This window comes from Mchenga conophoros, linkage group LG17 (genome assembly GCF_057382185.1).
Source record: "Mchenga conophoros isolate Kocher_MC1m ecotype Shallow Benthic linkage group LG17, M_conophoros_male_GT1.1, whole genome shotgun sequence".
NCBI classification, from domain to species: domain Eukaryota; kingdom Metazoa; phylum Chordata; class Actinopteri; order Cichliformes; family Cichlidae; genus Mchenga; species Mchenga conophoros.
Genome location: NC_140542.1, coordinates 36,456,110 through 36,477,721, shown reverse-complemented (window position 1 = coordinate 36,477,721; position 21,612 = coordinate 36,456,110). Strand labels below are relative to the sequence as shown.

At 41.0% G+C, this 21,612-nt stretch overlaps 1 protein-coding gene across 2 annotated transcripts in view; it reads right to left on the bottom strand.

The window, feature by feature from the left end:
• Window positions 1-21,612, bottom strand: part of cerk (ceramide kinase) — a 57,860-nt gene that overhangs the window by 5,945 nt on the left and 30,303 nt on the right. For both annotated transcript variants that reach the window (XM_085252186.1, XM_085252187.1), the window contains 7 exons: window positions 20,749-20,894; window positions 14,410-14,484; window positions 14,121-14,273; window positions 11,950-12,055; window positions 11,607-11,686; window positions 7,675-7,880; window positions 642-820 (listed from right to left, as the gene is read on the bottom strand). In XM_085252186.1, coding sequence (XP_085108312.1) covers window positions 642-820; window positions 7,675-7,880; window positions 11,607-11,686; window positions 11,950-12,055; window positions 14,121-14,273; window positions 14,410-14,484; window positions 20,749-20,894 — 945 coding nt within the window. The remainder of the gene's footprint in view (window positions 1-641; window positions 821-7,674; window positions 7,881-11,606; window positions 11,687-11,949; window positions 12,056-14,120; window positions 14,274-14,409; window positions 14,485-20,748; window positions 20,895-21,612) is intronic.

Below are 21,612 nucleotides of genomic sequence, written 5' to 3'. Positions count from 1 at the left end.
GGTTTGCTCCTCTTTACCAGGCAAAGTAGAGTTTAAAAGCATTAAAATGTCTAATATATGAGCAAAAAATTCATCACAACTTATAAATAAAAATGCATTTTATTGTTTTTCCAGTGTTTGTTTCCCCAAGTTTGAGAGATTTCTTTTCTTTTTTCATTTTTTTTAAACACCTTAGTGTATTCCAGGCAATTTCACATGTTCACTGCAGTCACCAAATGTTTCTATAAATCACCCAGAGGATCTTATACGAGTATGCAAATATGCATCTAAGTAGACCATGTAACTGTACTGAAAGTCTTCCTTTTGGGGTTTAACCTCTTACCACAGAGGTTTCTTTGGTCCGGATATTCCCAGGTATTTAACCCCTAGTGGGATTTTCCCCTTGGAGGTGGTCCTCAGAGTTAATGACCCACCTTGTAATCATTTGAGTCTCGGAAGGGGTGTCAACATTATAGGTGCCACCTATAACGCTGCCCTGAGAGTCTGAGATTAAGACTACCATGACCTGGATGACATCATTCCTCACCTGAGCCAAATGCAGTATTTCTACAAGTAAGACCTTGGTTGAATCTCTTATGATGCCTCGTAGCGTACGTCGCACAATTGTCTGTGCAGTCACACATGATTCTGTTGTCATTTACCTGACTTGAATGGCAACCTCAGGCAGGATCTCCCCATCGCAGCTCCAGCTGCCGAGGGGAGTGCTGTAGCCAGTCTTTGTTGCAGGCTCGCTCAGGTCTTCCAGTGAAACCAGTATGTGGCGCTCTGGCTCGAAGCGAAACTTCCTCACCCGGTGGACCTCTACAAAAGGGTGGTCAAACTGGGGGAGAAAGGCAGACCCACATGAGAAATGATGAAAGGGGAGAAGACGGACAGATAAGATAGACAAAGGAACAGATGTTCTCACAGATGCTGCAGATGTTATGCTCCCGGATCACCTGCAAAGGTTTCAAAGTGAGCAGCTTGAGAGCCGACACAAGAGCTCATCTTTGTTTTAGTGCTCGACTAAATCAACGTTTCTTCATTCAGAGTCACAAGGAAATAAGACGTACTGAACAGTGAGGATGGAAAACAGCATTTTAGAAAAGAATTTCTAATTAGAATTTCCTCATAATAAGTGTCTCCACCAAATTTTGAACTACAGCTCAATATATAATGTATAAATGCTTGTCTAACAACAATAAATGAATGATTAACCCTTGATTATGGGGAACGGAGCCTTCAGTCGCTCTGCTCCTTGGCTCTGGAAATCTCTTCCTCCAGCAATAAGAAATATAAACTCTCTTCCTGCATTTAAGTCACAGCTCAAAACATCTGTTCAAACTGGCTTATTCGCTTTAGTGCTGATTTTATCTGTTGTCAAGTTCTGTTTTGCAATTTTAACTTATTTTATGTATTTTATGACTGTTGCTCCTTTTATTAATTTTGTTCTTTTGTAAGGTGACCTTAGGTTTTTGAAAGGCGCCCTCAAATAATATGTATTACTATTATTACTATTATTATTAAAGTTTCACAGAGCAAGCACATCTACTATCACATGTCCCGTTTTTCCTAACACATGATAACATTATAGCCATAATGATTTACTGACATTTTATTGGAAGTTAAAAAACAATGGCATGAACAATCTTAAGCTGTTTTACTACACAACCATCTGTAACCATAACAACTGTTAAACACTGTTCTCACTGTTACAGTACATCATAAAAAAAAAAAAAAATCCTCATAACTCCTGTCTACAGTGATCAAAATTTATTCAACATTCATTAACAGAACACTAAACAGACAAAGAAATGCTTATGACACATTAGCCTGGTCGTTCAAAGAGGTTGTAGAGACCTTGCATATGTGGGGCATCCACACTTTTCCCCACATTCACTGCAGCTCAGGTGCTGTTATAATATTATGGATGTGCCAATCACGCGTATGATCGTCGTTTTAATCTCAGTTTGCTCAAAATAACGACAACTAGTTCATGTTTTGGACAGTGTAGTCACATTGCAGGTTCTTGTGCATCTTCTGACCTCTGCATGACCTCATTTTGTGCACCATATTTCCCCAGTCATACAGGAAGCTGTTTGCACTTCACTGACTGTTAGATTTGTGTTGTGCTGTCATTTTCTCCCCCGCCTGCTCATTTCTTTATGTGTACTATAAGACACACGCTCCCTGTCATTCTTCATTTCTATTTGCTGTGCAAATGTACAAACCATTCATATGCAACACAAACCCCAGGAAACAATGCCGCTGTTGTGTTGTACATTATCATTGTCGTTATTATTAAATCCTTTATTTGAACAGTCTCACTGATATTGCAATCTCTTTTTCCAGCTATATATCAAAACTGCACTTTATGAGTGATCACAAATCAAGAACAACGTTGAAATATCCCAGAGACTGCTTTGTTTTCCTCAATTATAGCGAAGTATTTAAATCCAGTTTTTTCAAGTTCGGCATGAATAACACGCACAGCTCAAGTTAAAGTGTCCTGTGACCCGATATTCTAAGCACCGTCTTTAAATTTGATTAAGGAGCAGAGGCAAGCAGGCAGTCTTTGCAGCAGGGCCTTGTAAATAAACATGATAGAGAGGACCCCCCCACTTTTCCATACACGATGCCACAGCGAGTAAGAAAAGAATCGCCTGTAATAAATCGTGATGGACCGTGACACACAGAATCGAGGCTTCCAGGTGGATAAGAAGCATGCATACAAACAATATCACCGTAATCAAGTGCAGACAAAACAGTGGATTGTACACTGACCTTACGACCTGCGAATGAGAAACAGGATTCGTTTCTGTATAAAAACCCATGAAAGGCCCTTTATGCTGTTTCACTTTTCTAAAATACCCCTGCGATCTTTCAAAGCCCAGCAGGTGCCCATCACTGCAGGAACCTGGGCAAGTGTGGTAGTGGGAACGCAGACGGGTCCCATGACTTTGTCAAGGTCCTCGTTGATCTCTGTCTACACTGCCCCAAACCAAAACTTCTGTTTCCTGAAGATTTCTCAAACTGATGGATCCATCAGGAGAAACTTGGAGTTCACCATCTAGTTCAACATGCATACTGGAGGAGCTGGGGATCAAACCACTGACATTCTGATTGGTAGGTGCCCCATTCAGGGCAGGGATAGCTCAGTAGGTAGAGTGGTGGCCCCATGATTGGAAGATCGGGGGTTCAAATCCACTGAACGGCTACCCTGAGGCACCCCTGAGCAAGATGCCGTCCCTACACACTGCTCCCCGGCGCCCAATTGCTGCCCACTGCTTCACTGAGTGAATGGGTTAAAAGCAGGGAGGAATTTCCCCACAGGGATCAATAAAGTATACATTATTATTATTCTACCACCTGAGCCACAGCCCCATCCAGTGATCAGAGAATCCCATTTTCCTGAAAAATTACACTTAAATTTAGTTTACAGGCTCCTTGTGTGTAGAGTAAACATTGTATTTTTCCTACTGTCTTCTTACGGAACGTCCTTATATCAACATGTGGGCCTTTTTTCCTTCTTTTTCCAGTGACAGATGTAAACAGGCAAAAGGGAGAGATGCGGGTCAGATAACATGCAAGTGCATGAAGGAGGAGTGAAGGAAAAGAGAAAAGAAAGATGAAAAGAAATTATTTTGTCAAAAATCCCCTTTCATCTCCGTCAGTGTTGCAGAAAGCGCACGGACAGAGCTGAACCTATTTTCTTAAACTTCACAGGGTGCCACTTTCTCTCTAAACTCCTCTCTGTTTTGTCTTGCTTTCTTTCTGTACCTTCCTCCCCTCTCTTTCTGACCCTCTCTCAACCTGAAAGTGGAGTGAAAGCCATTTATTTCACATCAGACCCGCTTTATGACTGCAGCCGCTTTGCATTCATGCTGGATGGTCTGCCTAAAAGGCTTTCTGACAAGGCCATGAATACGCTTAGTGGCTTCTCACTCCTTGTTTCTCTCTGCTTGGCTGGACAGTGATGCTGATATTAGCTGAACTCTGACGCAAAGTCCCGATCACCCTACTCATACTCGTCTCCTGTTCTGTGCCGCAAGTAAAGCGGCAAAGACAGCCTAGAGATGCAGCATGTCATCATTTTTCGTTGCCATTATCACATTCAGACATCTGCGATTCCTGGACGGTGGTTAACGAGACTTCCTTTTCTTTTCCTTACACAGCTGTGACAAGTGAGTGTGTAATATAAAACAAGCTTTAAACAGCAATGCTAGCTTATCAAGCTCAAATAGCCAGGGCTAACATGCTCTCTGAAACATACTTCTATGTCAACATCTACTTACTACGATGATCGTAGCATGTGTGTGTGTATATATATGGACCTGTATAGAATAGAATTCATAGAATAGAATTCAACTTTATTGTCACTGCACATGCACAGGTACAGGGCAACGAAATGCAGTTTGCATCCATCCAGAAGTGCTTAGTGATATAGATATATTACAATATATATTAGCAATAATATAGATATGTGAGTATATTACAGAAATGGGTCTATTATGTTATAATGTACACGGTATGAAGTATGTTGTGAATATTCTATAACTATAAGTATGTACAGGCTGTAGTGAGTACAAGCTATGTACAGGATATGAACAGGATATAAATATGAAAAACTATACAGAATATGAAATAAATAACTTTACAGAATCTGAGATATACAGCTATACAGAAATGGGAACTATGCAAGTTGTAAACAGTTGTAGGATTAAAGATTATCGAATGTACAGAATGATTATTTACACAGGGCTATACAGTAGTGCAGTTAAGGTAAGTGAGGGTGTGGATAATTTCTACAGAGGCTATATAAAGTGCTAGTGGTTGTGAGTGGTGGTTCACTCCATGTTATTATTGTGTATTTGAGGGTACAGTTGTCCATTGTGGGTGTGTGTATGTTCAGTCCATGAGTTTAACGTGGGTCAGATGTCAGGAGGCAGAGTTCAGGAGTCTGACAGCTGTGGGGAAGAAGCTGTTCCGGTACCTGGTGGTCTTAGTCCGGAGGCTCCTGTAGTGCCTCCCAGAGGGCAGGAGGGTGAAGAGTCCATGTGATGGGTGACTGGGGTCTCTGATGATTTTCCCAGCCCTTTTCAGACACCGCTTCCTGTAGATGTCTTTTATGGCAGGAAGTGGTGCTCTGGGCAGTTTTCACGACCCTCTGCAACGCCTTCCGGTCCGAGGCAGAGCAGTTCCCGTACCAGACTGTTATACAGTTGGTTAGGATGCTCTCGATGGTGCAGCGATAGAAGTTCACCAGGATGTCTGAGGACAGGTGGTTCTTCCTCAGAGTCCTCAAGAAGAAGAGGCGCTGGTGAGCCTTCTTGACCAGCTTGGAGCAGTTGGTCGTCCAGGTGAGATCCTCGGAGATGTGGACTCCCAGGAACTTGAAGCTGCTCACACGCTCCACAGCCGTCCCCTTAATGTGGATGGGTGGATGTGGGTCAGCATTCCTCCTGTAGTCCACGATGAGCTCCTTGGTCTTCTCGGTGTTAAGCAGCAGGTTGTTTCTGTCGCACCACTCAGCCAGACGATCCACCTCCTCCCTGTAGGCGGCCTCATCGTTGTCACTGATGAGGCCAATCACCGTGGTGTCATCTGCAAACTTAATGATGGTGTTGGAACCATCAGCAGGTCTGCAGTCGTGGGTGAAGAGGGAGTAGAGGAAAGGGCTCATCACACAGCCTTGTGGTACACCGGTGTTCATTGTGATGGTAGATGAGCAGCGGTTATCCAGCCGGACATGTTGGGGGCGGTTGGTCAGGAAGTCCAGTATGTACCCGTACCTCCTTAACAGACGGGCAAACAAACTAACCCCCCAGAAAAAATGTGCAAACTCCATCACACACACACAGCAGTTATTAATGTCTCTATGTTTTTAAAATTTCCCTTATGTGCCATTCAATGTGTGTTGCCCGTATGCAACACACTCGAATTTAGTTCGAGTTATCATTAAACACAGAATTTAAAACATTCTGTGTAATCATGTAAAACAAACCAGTTGCTTGATTTGCAAACATTAAAAGGGAGGGAAATGTTGAAAACTGCTAAATAAACATCATGTATCATTTCATTAATAATTAAAACGAAGTGAAAATTCTGTTTGTTTTGTACCTTTACTTTGTAAAGGTGATTGAATGATCCGTGAATAAAAACGGAGCGGCATTAGTTGCACAGTCATTCAAACTGAATTCCCCAGCTCATGGAATAATAATGGCCATCTTATTAGTACCATATATTCAATGTTTTTAATGATAATTATTTTTTTTAATTAAGACACTGTGGTACTCTTGGTAATAGTGGTATTTGATTATAATTGATAGTTGCTGATTGTTTGGAAAAGTTTCTGATTGACAAATAAATATTCATTAGTTACATTGTTTGTTGTTGAAAACAGAAACAAAGAGCGACTTCTCCATTTGGGAAATTGGGACAATCGAGCATCGCGCTACCGTTTGCTAATTAGACCCAGACAAATCGGAGGTAATAGATAAACAGAACCAAACTGTGTCCCATTGCTAATATCTTGCTTTTGACTCTCAGCGTTTGGATTATAGCATTCAGGGGAAATCCTCAGCAGTCAAAGTCATTTTAATTCCTACATTCAGCAGCATTGCCAGTGAAGGCTGGTAATTTTATGTCGTGCATGCACATTTCTCTGAGTCATCTAGATGCTAAAATATTTAATTGGGACTGGAGACACGCTTCGTGTCACTCGGAGCAGCAAAATCTTTCCCTTTGCTTGATAATTTCACTGTAACAGCACCCACCTCTGCGCTCTGCTCTGAATACAATTTTCTTTACTTTATCATCATCGAAATGTTTGCCTTTCTGTGCCGCTGTATAATGTCAACTTTAAAACTGGAAATCTATCAAATCATCGAATCAAACCACATCACAGGTAATATTTTACCTTTGTGATTTAAATATCAGGGCACAACTGAAAAGGAAAATCTGACATTTAGAAATCGCCTCACAATGCCGGCTTGGGCTAAAAACACTGGAAATTCACACTTTTACCAAGGAAGCCGGTGCAGATAAAATTACTTGAGATCCCTCTGAATGGGATAAACTTCCTGTGGTCCTTCCTGAGGTAATTATTACTAATCACTAGACTACCCCTGGTAATACTTGTGCTATCCTGTGAGGGCATTAGTCTGGTATGAGCCTGCTCTCCCATACAGTGTATCCCTGATGCAGCGATTACCGGTGCCTCTCTGGACTAGGGTGGAGGTTATTTATGATATGTGGGAAGGCATAAGGGCTAAGGCATTTGAACTAAAGTGAACCAGAGTTGAGAAATTGAGCAGAGTCAGCAAAGGGAGGTGCTAGCACAGCAAGTGGGCAAACTCTTCCTTCTGCTTACTCGATTACAGGCTCAACACACTCAATCCATCTGTGCACAGACTGGAAAGTCATCATGTTGAACTCGATGCTGTGCGTAGTGTTTAACACGATGATTGACAGAGGACTGCTTCACTGTTATCTGAAGATTCCTTCTGTTATCCCTGCTGGATCCGAATTGCAGTCTTTTCCATTCAGTAAGATTACGCACAGCATGCCCCGCGCTTTACATTTATCGACAGTTTAGGCATATTAGGGGAAAAGCATCTTAACTGCTGCATGCCTATTCGGTAATAGCAAGTGCATTGAGATTTGATTGCACACAGCGCAGCTGCGTACGCCCACCTGATCGTCTTTGTTGGTGTGTCGAAGAAGGTGTTTGAAGAAGTCCAGGCGGGAGCAGTTCCTCACCAGGATCAGGTCTGCATTGCCGTCAGCGAGGTGGGCGAAGGGTGACAGGCCTTTTGGACTTCGAGGACAAGCGCAGCTCATGTTGGCTGCGTTAATGGCAATAAACTTTCCATGGATCTCATTCCAGTCACTGCTGTCATCTGAAACCAACATCAACACATTTAGGTTTACAAGTAAGAACAGACTAGATGAGGTGAAGTCATTCATACACAGATGTTACTCCTCAAGCTGCAGTTCCTCTGATGGCCACTTGAGGCTGGCTCCAAAGGTGAGTCAATCCACACAGACTGATGTTAAAGTGCACGACTTTAGCTATAAAAAGAACGTCTTTGCAGCCCGTTTACATACACTTTTCCCCTTCTTAACATCTTTAAGGCAGTGTATTTTTTTTTTAAATGACCCACCTGTTTGGATTTAGTTTGGGTGTAGCCACTTTGACCGTCACGTGTGTCAACAGAAGATAAAACTGTTTCAGCAGTCTGTTGCTCAGCGCTGACTAAAAGATATGTGCGTCTGCGAAGTGCACCTATACAGTTTATGGTTGCAGTTTGCAAGCCAACTTGGAAGTCAGCAAATATGGTGCTTTATATAAGTGTGTTAGGTGTTACATGCAGTCTGATTGCAAAACTGTGGGCACAAAGCAGCTTAAGCTGCAAATTGTTCTGTGACACTTGCAAAGTAAACTTACATGTAAACACTATTAAATTGTGCGATTACTGTTGATTTGCATTACCTGTAATGCAAAACAACCATAATTACCCTTTTGTGATCGTAAGAGGCACGCAACCCAAACAGTACTTTTCACTTTAAACACACCTTTGCAGAAGAGTTCAGTTTCATATCAATGCAGCAGAGAGATATACTGCCTTTAACTCAGAGTTACGTGAACTTTACGCATGGCAGTCTTCTCCAATGAAGTTTGGACACCTAAGCATAAATTCGTCCAAATTTCCAGAATTACTCCTGGAATTACTTTGGTAGAGCGTGCAGGAGATGGGCCACTTCTCCTCTCCAGCTCCTCACCTGACACACCTGCTCCATTTCCACACAAGCGCAACTGGACATCAAATAGGTTTACACACTAGGAAGCTGGCATTTGTTGTGTTTGAAAAGAATCTTTGCTACCAAGGTCAACAGTGAGTTCAGCGAGTTTCATTCAGTTGCACATTTCTAACTTTTGATTGCTGGATGTCAGCATCTTTCTCCTTAAAACCTTTAAAAACTTGACTTGGTTTCCAGTATTCCATATGAGGTTGCCAAATGTGTAGTAATCCATTGCACTGCTGAACCACACTACAGAGCTCCAAAGCTGCCGGTGCTGTATGCTCCAAATAACCACACTCACTTTTATTTAAGTGCACTCCACTTGGAATTAAATGTGTCATGTTGATGGAGGGAAATGGTGAGTTAGCAGCAAAAAACTAAAAAAATCAAGTGGTGGTGAATGAGAAAAAAAAATACTTTTTTCACAACCCCGCCTCAAGCGGTCGAAGGTAATCTTTTAAAAGTGTGAGGTTATCAGTTTGCTTTTGTCCATTTGTGCTTTTGCTTAACTTCTTCTGCTGTCTCTGCAATATTCAAACTCCTCCATGTGACATTGAGACTCTTAAACAAGCAAACCTTGAGCTGAAGAGATTTTAAGTTCACTGGAACTTTACCTGCAATTCGGCTGCAGCTCTGCCACATTTAATTTCGTTTTGGAGAATTCTGAAAACCTCAAGCTATGTACTTGTACAACTGAGATAAGAGATGGAAAAAAACCCTCATTGAGCTTGTCCAGAAGGGTCCATTATCAAGCTGAAATGAATAATCTGTGCACCATCAGGTATGTGGGTTTGAAATATTTTCTGCATTTTGCTAAGTCTTTATGAGTCCTGGGGTTAAGCTCCAAGCTTGTCACAGAGCAATAGTGATGCTGATGAGGGTCCATTAAGATCCAGATGTCTTGGCAGCCGTTCTCAGTGCAGCTACCCCGCTGACTGAGCCAAGATAGAAACTTCCCCGCCGACACCAATCTACCAAGGCTGCGAGTCTTCCGCTACGAAACGCAATTAAGCACGACGAGGTAAGGGTCAACAAAAGAAAGAGGAAGTCGTACAAAGGTGGAAGGCTGATGGGTTAACCGCGAGTTTGCTCGTTATGATTAAATGGCACGCGTGGCCTCCCATACCGCGAATGACAGACGCGATGGTTGCACCTCACAAATCACCACTCTGTTCCTCCGAGATTAGTGGCTGTTTACTTGTGCGATGGCGTATCAAAGACACAGTGCTATCACCCACGGGACCGCCGGTGTCTGTCACCAGGGTGATAGTTGCTGCAGCAAGCTGGAAAAAAGTGATCACAGACATCCAAATTAGCATCTGACTGCTCCGCGAGCACCTCAGAGGGAAAATTATGTGATCTCGGAAAGCAAAACGATTCATTACCCACCCCCCCAACACACACAGACACACACACACGTTGCAAAAGCAAACTTACAGAGGTGATAACGCGAACCAATGATAACAAGCCCACCGAGGCTAATTTAAAACAACAGTATTCTAATTGGAAAGCAGTGATGTAAAAGTTAAAGAACAACAACAAGACATCCAACGGTGGACTGTAGGCTCTGCGTTTGGAGAATGTTTCCAAATGAGTGTTTGCTTTTGCAGGAGAGGCTGGCTCATTTGCAGTGAGGGAGTGTGTCGTGCCTCATTGATTTAGCAGTTGTCTGAGATTTCCCTCACCAGAGAAGAAGACAGGAAGAAGAAAAAAAAAAAGCACAAAACAAACAGCAGCAGTGGCGTGAGGCAAAAGCCCCTGTCAGCGCTGGCAGAGCCAAATTTTGTTCTGATTAGTGGAAACTGGTCACACGGCCCGCACAGATACACAAACAGGTTGCGCTTGCTTTTATATTTAAAACAGGCGAAAAATAAAAAAAAATATAAACACAAACACTCCAGAGGAGCCCTGAGTGCCAGATAGCCAAGAGAAGATACTGCTGAATTTAACATCCTGACACTAATTAGAGAACACACACGCACAGATCATCTGCAGCTCAGAGTACACACTAACACACACTAACACACACTAACACAGGAGTCAGTATTTCATCTGGCTCCAGAGGGCTTCTGCTGCGGTGTCGCGGTTTTGAGAGGGTTGGGGGTAATAAAGTGTGTGTGTACGTGTGCAAATGGTCAGAGGGAGAGCAGGAGGTGGCTGTCGTCCTCGGTCCTGTGCAGACAGAAAGAGTCCGACTGGGAACATGTAACCTCGCAAAGTAGGCGCGAGGGCTGGTTGCTGGAGATTCGGTAAATCAATAGGTTAAAAAGGAAAAAAAAAAGAAAAAAAGAAGGCGGCTCCGGGGGGGGCATAACAGGGGAGCTATGCACTGTCACTAAAAATCACTTTACGTTTTCTCATCAATAACTCATCAAGAATCTCATCAAGAATTTTGCCGTGCTGCGGGAGAGAAAGAGGAAGAAGAAAAAGGAGAAGAAAAAAAATCAACCCAACAGAAAACCCAGGAGCGAAATGTTGCGAGGGAGAAGATGATGCGGTTATTTACACTCAGTCCACCTCAGGTACTTAATCTTTCGCAGAAAAAGAGAGAAAAATGCAAATCTTCCCCTGTTTTATGTGTACGACTTCAAGGGAAAAGACAGCCAGCGTGGGATTGTCTCCTCTCCTCTTTTCCCCCTTCTTCTCCTGTCTCTATTCTTAAAACTACAGCCTGTAAAAATACTCATTTTCACATGTATCAGAAGCCTGGCAATGGTTTCAAACTAGACAAACAAGCAGATAACGAGGTAGAGAAATGAGAAATGCACTTTTTCCTGTGTGATTAAGGCGGTACATTTCTAGTAATAAACCCGAACCCGTACCTTTGCCTGGCTTTTCCTTCTCCTCCGACACGTCGCTGTGCGTGTCTTTTGATGAGCGGTTGTGCTGACAGATGCTGCACCTGAAATATCAGCGACACTTTGATTAAAACATCAGTCTCCCTGCTGACATTCCAAACTTTAACAAGCCTAAATGATGCATTTGATAGGAATGCATTCGGTCCATCTGAAACCCGGCTCGGCTTATAAGTCTAAAGCCTTTTGTAGCTCGGTCATGTCACATTTTACGCTACAATAAGTTGTCGAGTTACACAGTGATGGCACTTTTTGGAAAAGGATGAAACTTTCCTGAAAACCCGAAATAAAGCGATAGCTTTTCATTTACCCGGATCGACACTGCAGCTTGTCCCTCGGATTCCCCACGTCGTCCTCGGCGGGGAGGAAAGAGACTGTGCCCTCGTAGTAGTTGTGGCTCAGAAAGGTTTTCACACCTGGAAAGGAGACACAGTCAGTGTGAGTGCAGAATCCAAATGTGCCGTGTGTTTTATTTTGTTGTGCTTAATTTCAACCTGAACTCTTTTTTTTTTTTTTTTAAGGTTTTACTAGAAAAACAAACAAACAAAACACAACACATCAGCTTTCACTTTTTAGGCAAGTATGTAACCCCCTACCCTGCAGAACCACTTTATTGATCACTGTTGATTACTGCATAAAAGTTTGATTTTTAAAAACCAAAAAAAACCCAAAACCTTTCTAGCTTATTGCATTCATATTATTTATTAATTGCACAACTCTCTTGCACAATGTCACTTTCTTCTGTAACTTCATTTTGATTTTCTGTAGTTGTATTTGTAAAGTTTTTGCACTCCCTCACAGCATAAGGCACTCACAGTGCTCCTGTGGCACTTTTATTTTAACTATGCTGTTTATTTATTGTAGGCTGCACTACCTTTTATTCTTTATCCTGCTGCTGCAATACAATTATTTCCCTTGTGGGTTCAGTTGTCTACCTATACTAACTACCTGTCCATCCATTCATCCACCCATCGGTCTCTTATTGCATCACCATATCAAATGCTGGCACTGTGTCCGAGCAAATATGCAAAGGGTGTTGTTTGGTCTTTGCTGCTATCGCATGCAGAGTTGTGTCAATATTTAGAGTTTATTATATACTCCTCCTACAAATGATCATAACTGCCAAATTGTGACACCTGTAAGGATGCTGTGTTAAACGTGAACACAATAAAGGTGTTATTGTTATTTTTAAACAGGGCTAAACCTAAGTGATTTAACTTTGGTCAAGTTTTCCATTTGGGAACACGTCTAGACAGCTTCCAGTGTGGATGCTATCTTAGCCTCCTTCTGTCCACTTGCGCTGTGCGCTGTGCGATTTTACGATAATCCTCAAATGGCAAAAGAGCAAACATCAAGCTGTCTTTCAAATTGACTTGAATTTTGCTTGGAGGATCATTGTTGGTGAGAGCCGGGCCTACAGCTACATCTAAGCACTTTTCTGCAGTTCACAGTGGAATGGTCCACAGTTTCAGTGGGAGACTGCGGCACCCACGGTGTGGGACGGAGAGATTTCGCAGGTCTTTCCTCCCCACTGCTGTCAGACTCCACAACAAAGACTTTAACTGAACAAACACACACATCCACACATGTGCAATAATCTTTTCTGGCATCGTTGTATTTTTACTCAGTTGTATATAGCATTCGTATTCTATTTTTATCTTATTGTATATTTTTATTCTATTTTATTCTACTGTATATAGTATATTATTTTATTCTATTCTGTACAGTTGTGTACTGTATTTATTCTTATTGTATTCTAATTTTTGCGTCATAACTTTTGTACTGTCCACTTCCTGCTGTGACAAAACAAATTTCCCACGTGTGGGACTAATAAAGGTTATCTTATCTTATCTTATCTTAGTTTCCAAGCCCAACGGTAGCCCGAACCACTTCCATGTGAGTCCTTCCACTCCTTGAAATTGAAAATCAATGACCATTCTGACACACAGCACACATCACAGGCACCAAGTACACTGGGACATAACATGACTAGAGAACATTTTGATCACACCTCATTTTTTTGTGCATACCTGCAACCAGGAAGTGTAAATTAAAGTAAAAAGATGAGTTTAAATTTATGGATTTCTATTTTGGATAAGTGGAGCTCAATTTTTGTGGATGAAAATTGCTTATTTCTATTCAGCTGGCTCTAGTTTAGTTTCCTATCTGTCATCATAGCGTTGAAGCCTAGACCAAAAAAAACAATAATAATAAAAATAATAATAATAGTAACAATAACAATAATATGTAGAGGTTTCTGCAGACCATCTCATCTAATCATGGTGTTAGGAAAACTGTTGATCCTGCTGCTGATGTCTGGACCCTTTACAAAGCCAGCAAGCCCTGGGATGAACTCCAGGTTAAATCTTTTTTAAAACAATTCATTGTGAGATTGATAGCGTTTAAGAACAGTGAGCCAAGAGTTAAAAATAAAAGGTTAAATGATCTAGGCAGATTTTAGAAAACTGATGGCCCACATACCTGCCAGGTCGTATCTGGCAGGGCCAAGCCATCTGTTCCTCTCACTGTCTGAAAGCACATCTCCATAGAAGCCGTAGCCAAGCAATGAGACTGAGTATCTGAGAAAGACGTCATTGTGATGAACTGAACACACATCCATTGGCTGCGAATCACCTGTTGAGATAGTCAAACAAACAAAAAAAAAACAAACACAAAAAATAACATGAATATGAAACTAAAATTAGTCTAATCTTTCAAAGGTTGTTGGTTCTTGTAAGTTTTTCATATTCTTTCAGCAATTTCCACTCACCCACAACGATGTGTAAAGCAGAAGTAACTGGATCGTTGGTTCCCACTGTAGCAAAGCAGATACAGTCAGTAGACCCTGTTGGGTTACGGAAACAAAGATGCGCTCCGGTTAAAGAAATAAAAATGACATACTTCTTTAATTTACCAGAAGGTTGTATCCTCTCTTTGTTTGTCTGGGTTTTCAAAGATGTGGATACATCTAATCAGTGGCTCTGGAGTGTAGTGGTTTATACAATCAACTAATAAGTCAACGGTCCCTTTCCTGCTAATTATGCTTATATTTAATAATGAAAAAAGCACATCTTATTCTTTATGCTTTGTTTTTTTTTTTTTTTTTTTTTTTTTTAACGTGCCAGCATTGGTTTGGTTGTTTGATGCATCTTAGTCTACGTTCACACTGCAGGCAAAAGCGCATCAAATCCGATTTTTTTGACCCTATGCGACCCATATCCGATCATGGTATGACAGTGTGAACGGCACAAATCCGATATTTTCAAATCCGATCTGGGTCACTTTCGTATGTGGTACTGAATCCGATACATATCCGATGTTTCAGAAAGCGACTGCTGTGTGAACGGTCATGTCGCATTAAATCCGTCTTTTACGTCACTGACACAAGACAGACGCCAATTATCAGCGCCTGAGAAGACATCGCGAACGCTTCCTGAACTTAAAGCAAAAATTGGGAAACATGAAGTCCGAAGTCTTTATATTAAGGGCCATCAGTCAAACAATATTGTTTGCTCTGGGTCTAAACAGAGCGCGTTGTGTGTGACGTCTTCTTTTGGACATGCGGGCCGCTTTGAGCGTTCACACTAGAGCGCGTTTGCTGTCGCATTTTATTTGTAGTGTGAACGAGCAGACAAAAAAAAAATCGGATTTGATCAAAAAATCGGAATTGAGCATTAAGACCTGCAGTGTGAACGTAGCCATAGTAACTGTCACCATGCCAGTGTCCGGCAGCCTCGCCTCTGTCAGTGCGCCCCAGGGTGGCTGTGGCTACAATGTAGCAGCCATCACCAGTGTGTGAATGTGTGTGTGAATGGGTGGATGACTGGATATGTAAAGCGCTTTGGGGTCCTTAGGGACTAGTAAAGCGCTATATAAATACAGGCCATTTACCATGTATTCACAGGTACATACTGAAAGGCCTTTTTCCTTTTAAATCCATGTCTTCCTCCTTAAGACAGGAAGTGGAGCAGATATGATATTTTCCTGTCTTCAACTCTCAGTAATTCTAAAGGTTGCAATATACACTCAGGATATGTGATGGGTACTCTGTCATGAACGCCTTCCAGCTAATCAGAAGAGACTGTGTAGCAGCTTAGCAGACACTGTTGGCACTTAAGTTTTCCAAGATGCTGATAGTGTGTGTAAAACATACTCTCATAAATTAAATCAGTCCTTACACATCATAAGCAGGGTCACGTCTCTCAAATCTTTGACCAAGTGAAGGGAATTTAGTTGAATAATTTCACTAGACGGAAGCAAGGAGACATCGTAGTCATAAAGTTAACTGATCGGATAGCTCCAGGCTCCAGGCTATCATCAGCTCTCTTCAAGCAACAAATGAGGGATAAGAGGCATCCCTGCTTTGTGAGAAATGTTGAGTTTGACATTAAATCTTTCAACTTGAGAGGTAATCTCTCTTTCTGCACCACATGGTGTAATTTCAGACCTATCTGCCCTACTTTGATCATCCTCAAGTGGTAATATAGACCTACTGCCACTGATGAAAGACAGAGAGCGCGAGCAAGAGAGCAAAGAGAGGAGAGTGAAATCTAACCAGTGATGTTTTGAGCTGGCTCACAGAAGCGTGACAGGGAAGATCAGGCCTGTCATTCAGTAGCGGACACAGATGAGTATGAAGATGAGCTCCCTCTCTTGCTTTTTCTGACTTTCTATGAATATCACTTATCTGGCCTTTGCTTCTTCCCCTCCGAGCTTCATAATCACATCCGAAACACTTTCCGATTGCTCCTGACAGCCCTGCACTGCCTGCTATTTTGCTGAGCATAAAAAAGGTGACATGTGCCATTTCAGTCTTCTAAAGCTACTCCGTAAAAGCCAGCTGACTTTGAATGAATATAACTGCTGCACACAGATCTTCAATGATGTTTAGTGCTCAGATCTTCAATGTTTTATTCCCCTTAAGTTGCTCAACCACAATAGCTTGCTGGCATATTCTGAGGAGAGAGCATAAACTGTCGCAAGGCAAATCCTCAGTGGAGATGCTCCATTTTTTATCTGTGTTTCCCCTAAAACTGTCTTGCCAGTAAAATCATCTCAGCAGTTAGATCATCTTTGTCTCTGGGAAAACAATGGACGCTAGATGCTTTTAAGAGCTGCTCCAAAAAGGATATTTTAGCTGTTTCAATCCTCAGTACATGAATATATTCATGGCTGCACTGGCAATATCTTAAAAACAGCCTCAAACCAAAAAAAGCAGACCTTTGATTTAAAATATTTGTTTGTTTTTAAATCAAAATTGTCTAATTTGTGTTACCTGAAAATGTTTCCAGTAGCAAAGAAAACTAAATGAACAAATTAAGTGTTCAGTTGAGATAGATGCTGACACCCAACTGTAGTTAGTTCATACTACAGTTAGCACAATAAAGCAGCAGTGTCCCATCAGGGCAAGCAAGGGAAGGACTGCTTGTCCAGTGAAATCTATAAATAGTCATCAGTTAAAACTCAAGTAAATTCAATCTCTATTCTTTCATCTCAAACAGTGTTCTGTCTCATAAGTTTGCCCCTTTTGCATCCACTGTTTAAATTACTGTCATGTTGTTGGGCTTTTGTCTCAGGAAGCAGGATTAACTCTGCTTAATTCGGATTTCACTTGAATCTGTATTATATGTACATTTCATGGGTGTGTCCACTACCTGGTGTTAAAGGGCTGGAGCTGAGCAGGCTGAGAGACCAGCAACTTTTTCTGGTTGTTCTGTTGCACATTAAGGATAAACATCTAGTCTGTGATGGGAGAATTATCTGAGACTAGCAAGACAAACTGCTCGTCTCTGGTCCCCGCGGGCTGAGATCAGTTATGATCTATGCATTTATTACAGTAACAAACAAGTTTCCTCTCGTTAACCACTGACATGTTTGATGTAGAGGATTTAGAAAACTTTTTTTTATTAATAGGCAGGTTGACCAGCTGCAGACTTCAAGTACACTTTTAGATTTAGTAACTCTGAAATCACTTAGTTGACTGAACGACAGTTAAGTGTAACCAGCTGTTTAACTAATTTTTTATTAATATTTTTAATCCTTCAGTAGATACTGACAGTTAACCATGTCACCCAATGCTCAAGGCTTTTTTTATTTAGCCGTTTTGTTATTTATACATTTCAATATACTTTAACAGCAGTTGTGTTTTTCTGGACTTATTACACATAACGTCCTTGGGGATTATTAAAGTATTCTGATTCTTATTAGAGATATGAGGTCCTCACATGAAGCCACTACAAACACTTTTTATAGAATATAATGCATTACTACCATTAAACAGTATGTAAAGCATTACGCTGAACTTAACCTTACACAACTGCAGCAATAATAAAACCCATATACAGTGGGGCAAAAAAGTATTTATTTTCCACCCTAATTTACGAATAAATTCTTTACAAATCCCACCATGTGATTCATGGATTTTTTTTTCACATTCTGTCTCTCACAGTTGAAGTGTACCTCTGGTGCAAATTACTGACCTCTGTCATCATTTTAAGTGGGGGAACTTGCACAATCGGTGGCTGACTAAATACATTTTTGCCCCACTGTAACAGTCATGGGGAACATTTTTCTGCAGTATAACAGTGGTTATGTTCAGTACTTTACAGTTTTATGTGTACTAAGATGTGTGGTATAGCTACTAAAGGAATGGTTTTAATACATTTCTTCTTCAATCATCCTTGTCAGCTAATGGTAAATATTTTAAGTATAATAGTAATAATATTTTTAAATTCTTCAACCAGGAAGGCATGCAGAAAGCTCAAAATTTCCATGCAGTGTGCAGCATAAATAAAAGAATAAAAGAGAGGCTGAACTAAATCATGAAACGCTATATGTTAGTGGTTTAAGATCTATTATTCTTTTTGGATATTCATCATCTCTCTTTGCTTTTCTGAATAAGTCACCCTGCACCACTGCAATCAAGTCTGTTCCTTTTATTGGATTTTATGAGAACTTTTTGTTTACTCCCCAAAAATCTAATGTTCGACTCTAGAGGAAGTATTAGAAAGCCACGGCTCAATGCTGAAATATACAGCATCTTCACTGGTGTTAGGAAACTACCTTTCCTGTGCATATAGGGTGTTACATATGACCACATTAACTCATTCACTGCCAGCCATTGGCAGTGAATGAGTTAAACCCATTGACTCATTCACTGCAATTGACGGCTATAGACGTCAATGGCAGTGAATGAGTTAATAAATTAATTCAGGCATGGAGACAGAGTACAGCTGAGTTTCACCCACACCAGAGGAAAAGCAGTTTATAGCTCTGACTTTGTATTGAATGACCTTGTGAGTTCCATCTGCTAGCAAAAAAAAAAAGAAAAGAAAAGAAAAAAGAAACATCGATAGAAAAGTAGTGCAATAAAATGTGCAGGATGAGTGGGTAGGAAGGTGATACTCAGTATGCAAAACATGTATGTGTAGCAATGGGTGTGATTTTTAAAGTATGATGCATGTTTTCTTCATAAGAAATGAAACAAAAACAAACAAAAAAACAACAACTGTTTGATTGAAAGTTCAGTGGTAATTCCACAAACAACTTTACAACCAATTCCTTTTAACTTTAGCCCACGGGTCAACTACCCACTCAGTAATGGTTCAAACATGTAAACAAATGCTTTCACCAGGTAGCCATGGGCCCCAACACCATTGTGTTATCTCAGCCAGTGACAGACATTCATTCAATATATACCAGAAATTTTAGAAAAGTGGAAATTACACACTTAAAATTTTAATTTATCTGCTTGTGTAAAATGACAAAAGTCCAAATTGTGCTTGTAAGTGGCCTAAAAATCACTTACTGTGTGCCCAGCAGCTTTTTAAAAACCTATGTCATTAACATCAAGCTGTGCACAGGATAGCCTCATGCACTGTATCTCTATCCTCATGAAAATTAAAGATTTAAAAATGTCACTCAGCACGTTTCCATTTATGGCACTTGGACTGATTGACCCTCTGCAGGCCCCTGTTGGGAGCTCCTACCCTGTTGCCATAGAGATCATTGCTTTTAACTCAGAAAGCTGGGATGAAAGAGTGTGAAGTTATCGCAATTAGACTCTAAATCATGTTCTGGTGCGATTTAATGCATTTAAGACTTTTCTTTTAACTGTAGGACTACTTCAGTCCAATTTTATTTTAAAAAAAAAATCATAACCATCCATCATCCAACTTGCTGTAACTCAGTTATTTGAGACAGCAGGACCTTATGAAAGAGTCACAATTGATTTCTGACAGCAGAGAAAAAACAAGTGTGACCTCAGTTCATTCAGCTGTGGGTTATGTCATGTGTAGACAGAACATAAAAAAAACATGGATTTTTCATTTGAGAACAAAAAATAAAAATTGTGTAGGCTAATCACAATGTCTCGGGGCGTTATGTTCTACAAAGGTTTGTGCTGCAAAGATTGTAAAGTTGCAGGTTTTAAAAAGAAGACCTTGACTTCAGAAGTTGGTGTTTACCTGTGATTTTGTAGTTTTTCCATCAAAAAGAAAAACAAAAAAAACAGAAGAAAAACCCCCCAGAAAAAACAGACTAGAAAGTGACATCCATCCGCTCTTTTTAAAAACATCTTATTCAATCCAGGGTTACAGAGTAGATCGAGCCCATCTTAGCAATGGTGGGGAAGAGGCAGGACACATCCTGAATAGGTTGCTAGTACTAAAACATACAAAAAGTTGGCTACCTATAACATGCATGTCTTTGGACTGTGGGAAGAAGTCACATATCAGAGGCCCCAGTCAGTGGATTCTATCCCAGCCTTCTTGCCGTGAAGTGACAGTGCTAACCGCTGCTCCACTGATTTTAATACATTTCTAAATAATAAAGGCGACATTATTTTATCAAAATGTAGCTCAAACTTCAATGGAGCATAAGTTAGTGATGAGTTAGTAAAAATGTCTTCTGTCAATATTTGCATTTTTTTAAAATTAAAGTTTAACTTTTTTTTATTACATAAACTTCACTGGAAAAGTCTAATTTCATTTCAAATATTTATTTTGTGAAAAATAAGAGACTGAAGAGACTGATGCCACTCTGTCTGTACAATACATATAGAGCAGATTTCCCACGCATTTTTCATAATGACATGATTCCCAAAGCTCACCTGCAGGAATGATTCCTATCCGTAAAGAACATGGCACCAATTCAGCATCCGGTTGGTTCTGGTCAACACCGTGGTCATTTTGCGTCCTGGCAACCAGCCCGTGAAGGACCTCACTGAACATCCCATCTCCACCAACACACACCACCCTTGGCAGAAAAATGAAATCAACAATTCAGTAAGTGTTTGTGTCATGACTAGAGCTGGGCGATAGAACGATAACGATATGTATCGCGATATAACTTTTACTCGATAGAGAAATTAAGCTATCGCGATAGACCTCGCCGCTCTTGTCCCCTTAAAAAAAAAAAAAAAAAAAAAAGGGTCAGCCAATCCAAATCAAGTAGCGCAGAGTCGAACCAATCACAGCCGCAGAGTCACGTCGCGTGACTTGTTACGTACAGCACAAGTGCCACGCCGCACGTGTGTTTGTTTGGGAAGCAGCCAGCGGGTAATGGAGCCAGCGCATAATGGAGGAAATGAGTGTGCCGACTAGAAAAATCAACCGAGCGTGACCGAAGAGAAAACAGATGATGGTTCCAATGCCGGAGAGATTGTCGAACGGAAGAGCCATAGAAGTTCCGTAGTGTGAAGGTATTTCGGCTATTTCAAGTCTGACAAAAAACAGAGTAGCGTGCACTGTAAATTGTGCCGAAAGCAAGTCTGGAAATACAATAAACTGGTGCATGCGTCACACTGTGCGCCACGTTATTGTTTCGGTGAAATGAATTTCTACAATACTGTTACTGTTAATTCTACTCTCTGCAGTGTTTACAGTGGGGCAAAAAAGTATTTAGTCAGCCACCGATTGTGCAAGTTCCCCCACCTAAAATGATGACAGAGGTCAGTAATTTGCACCAGAGGTGC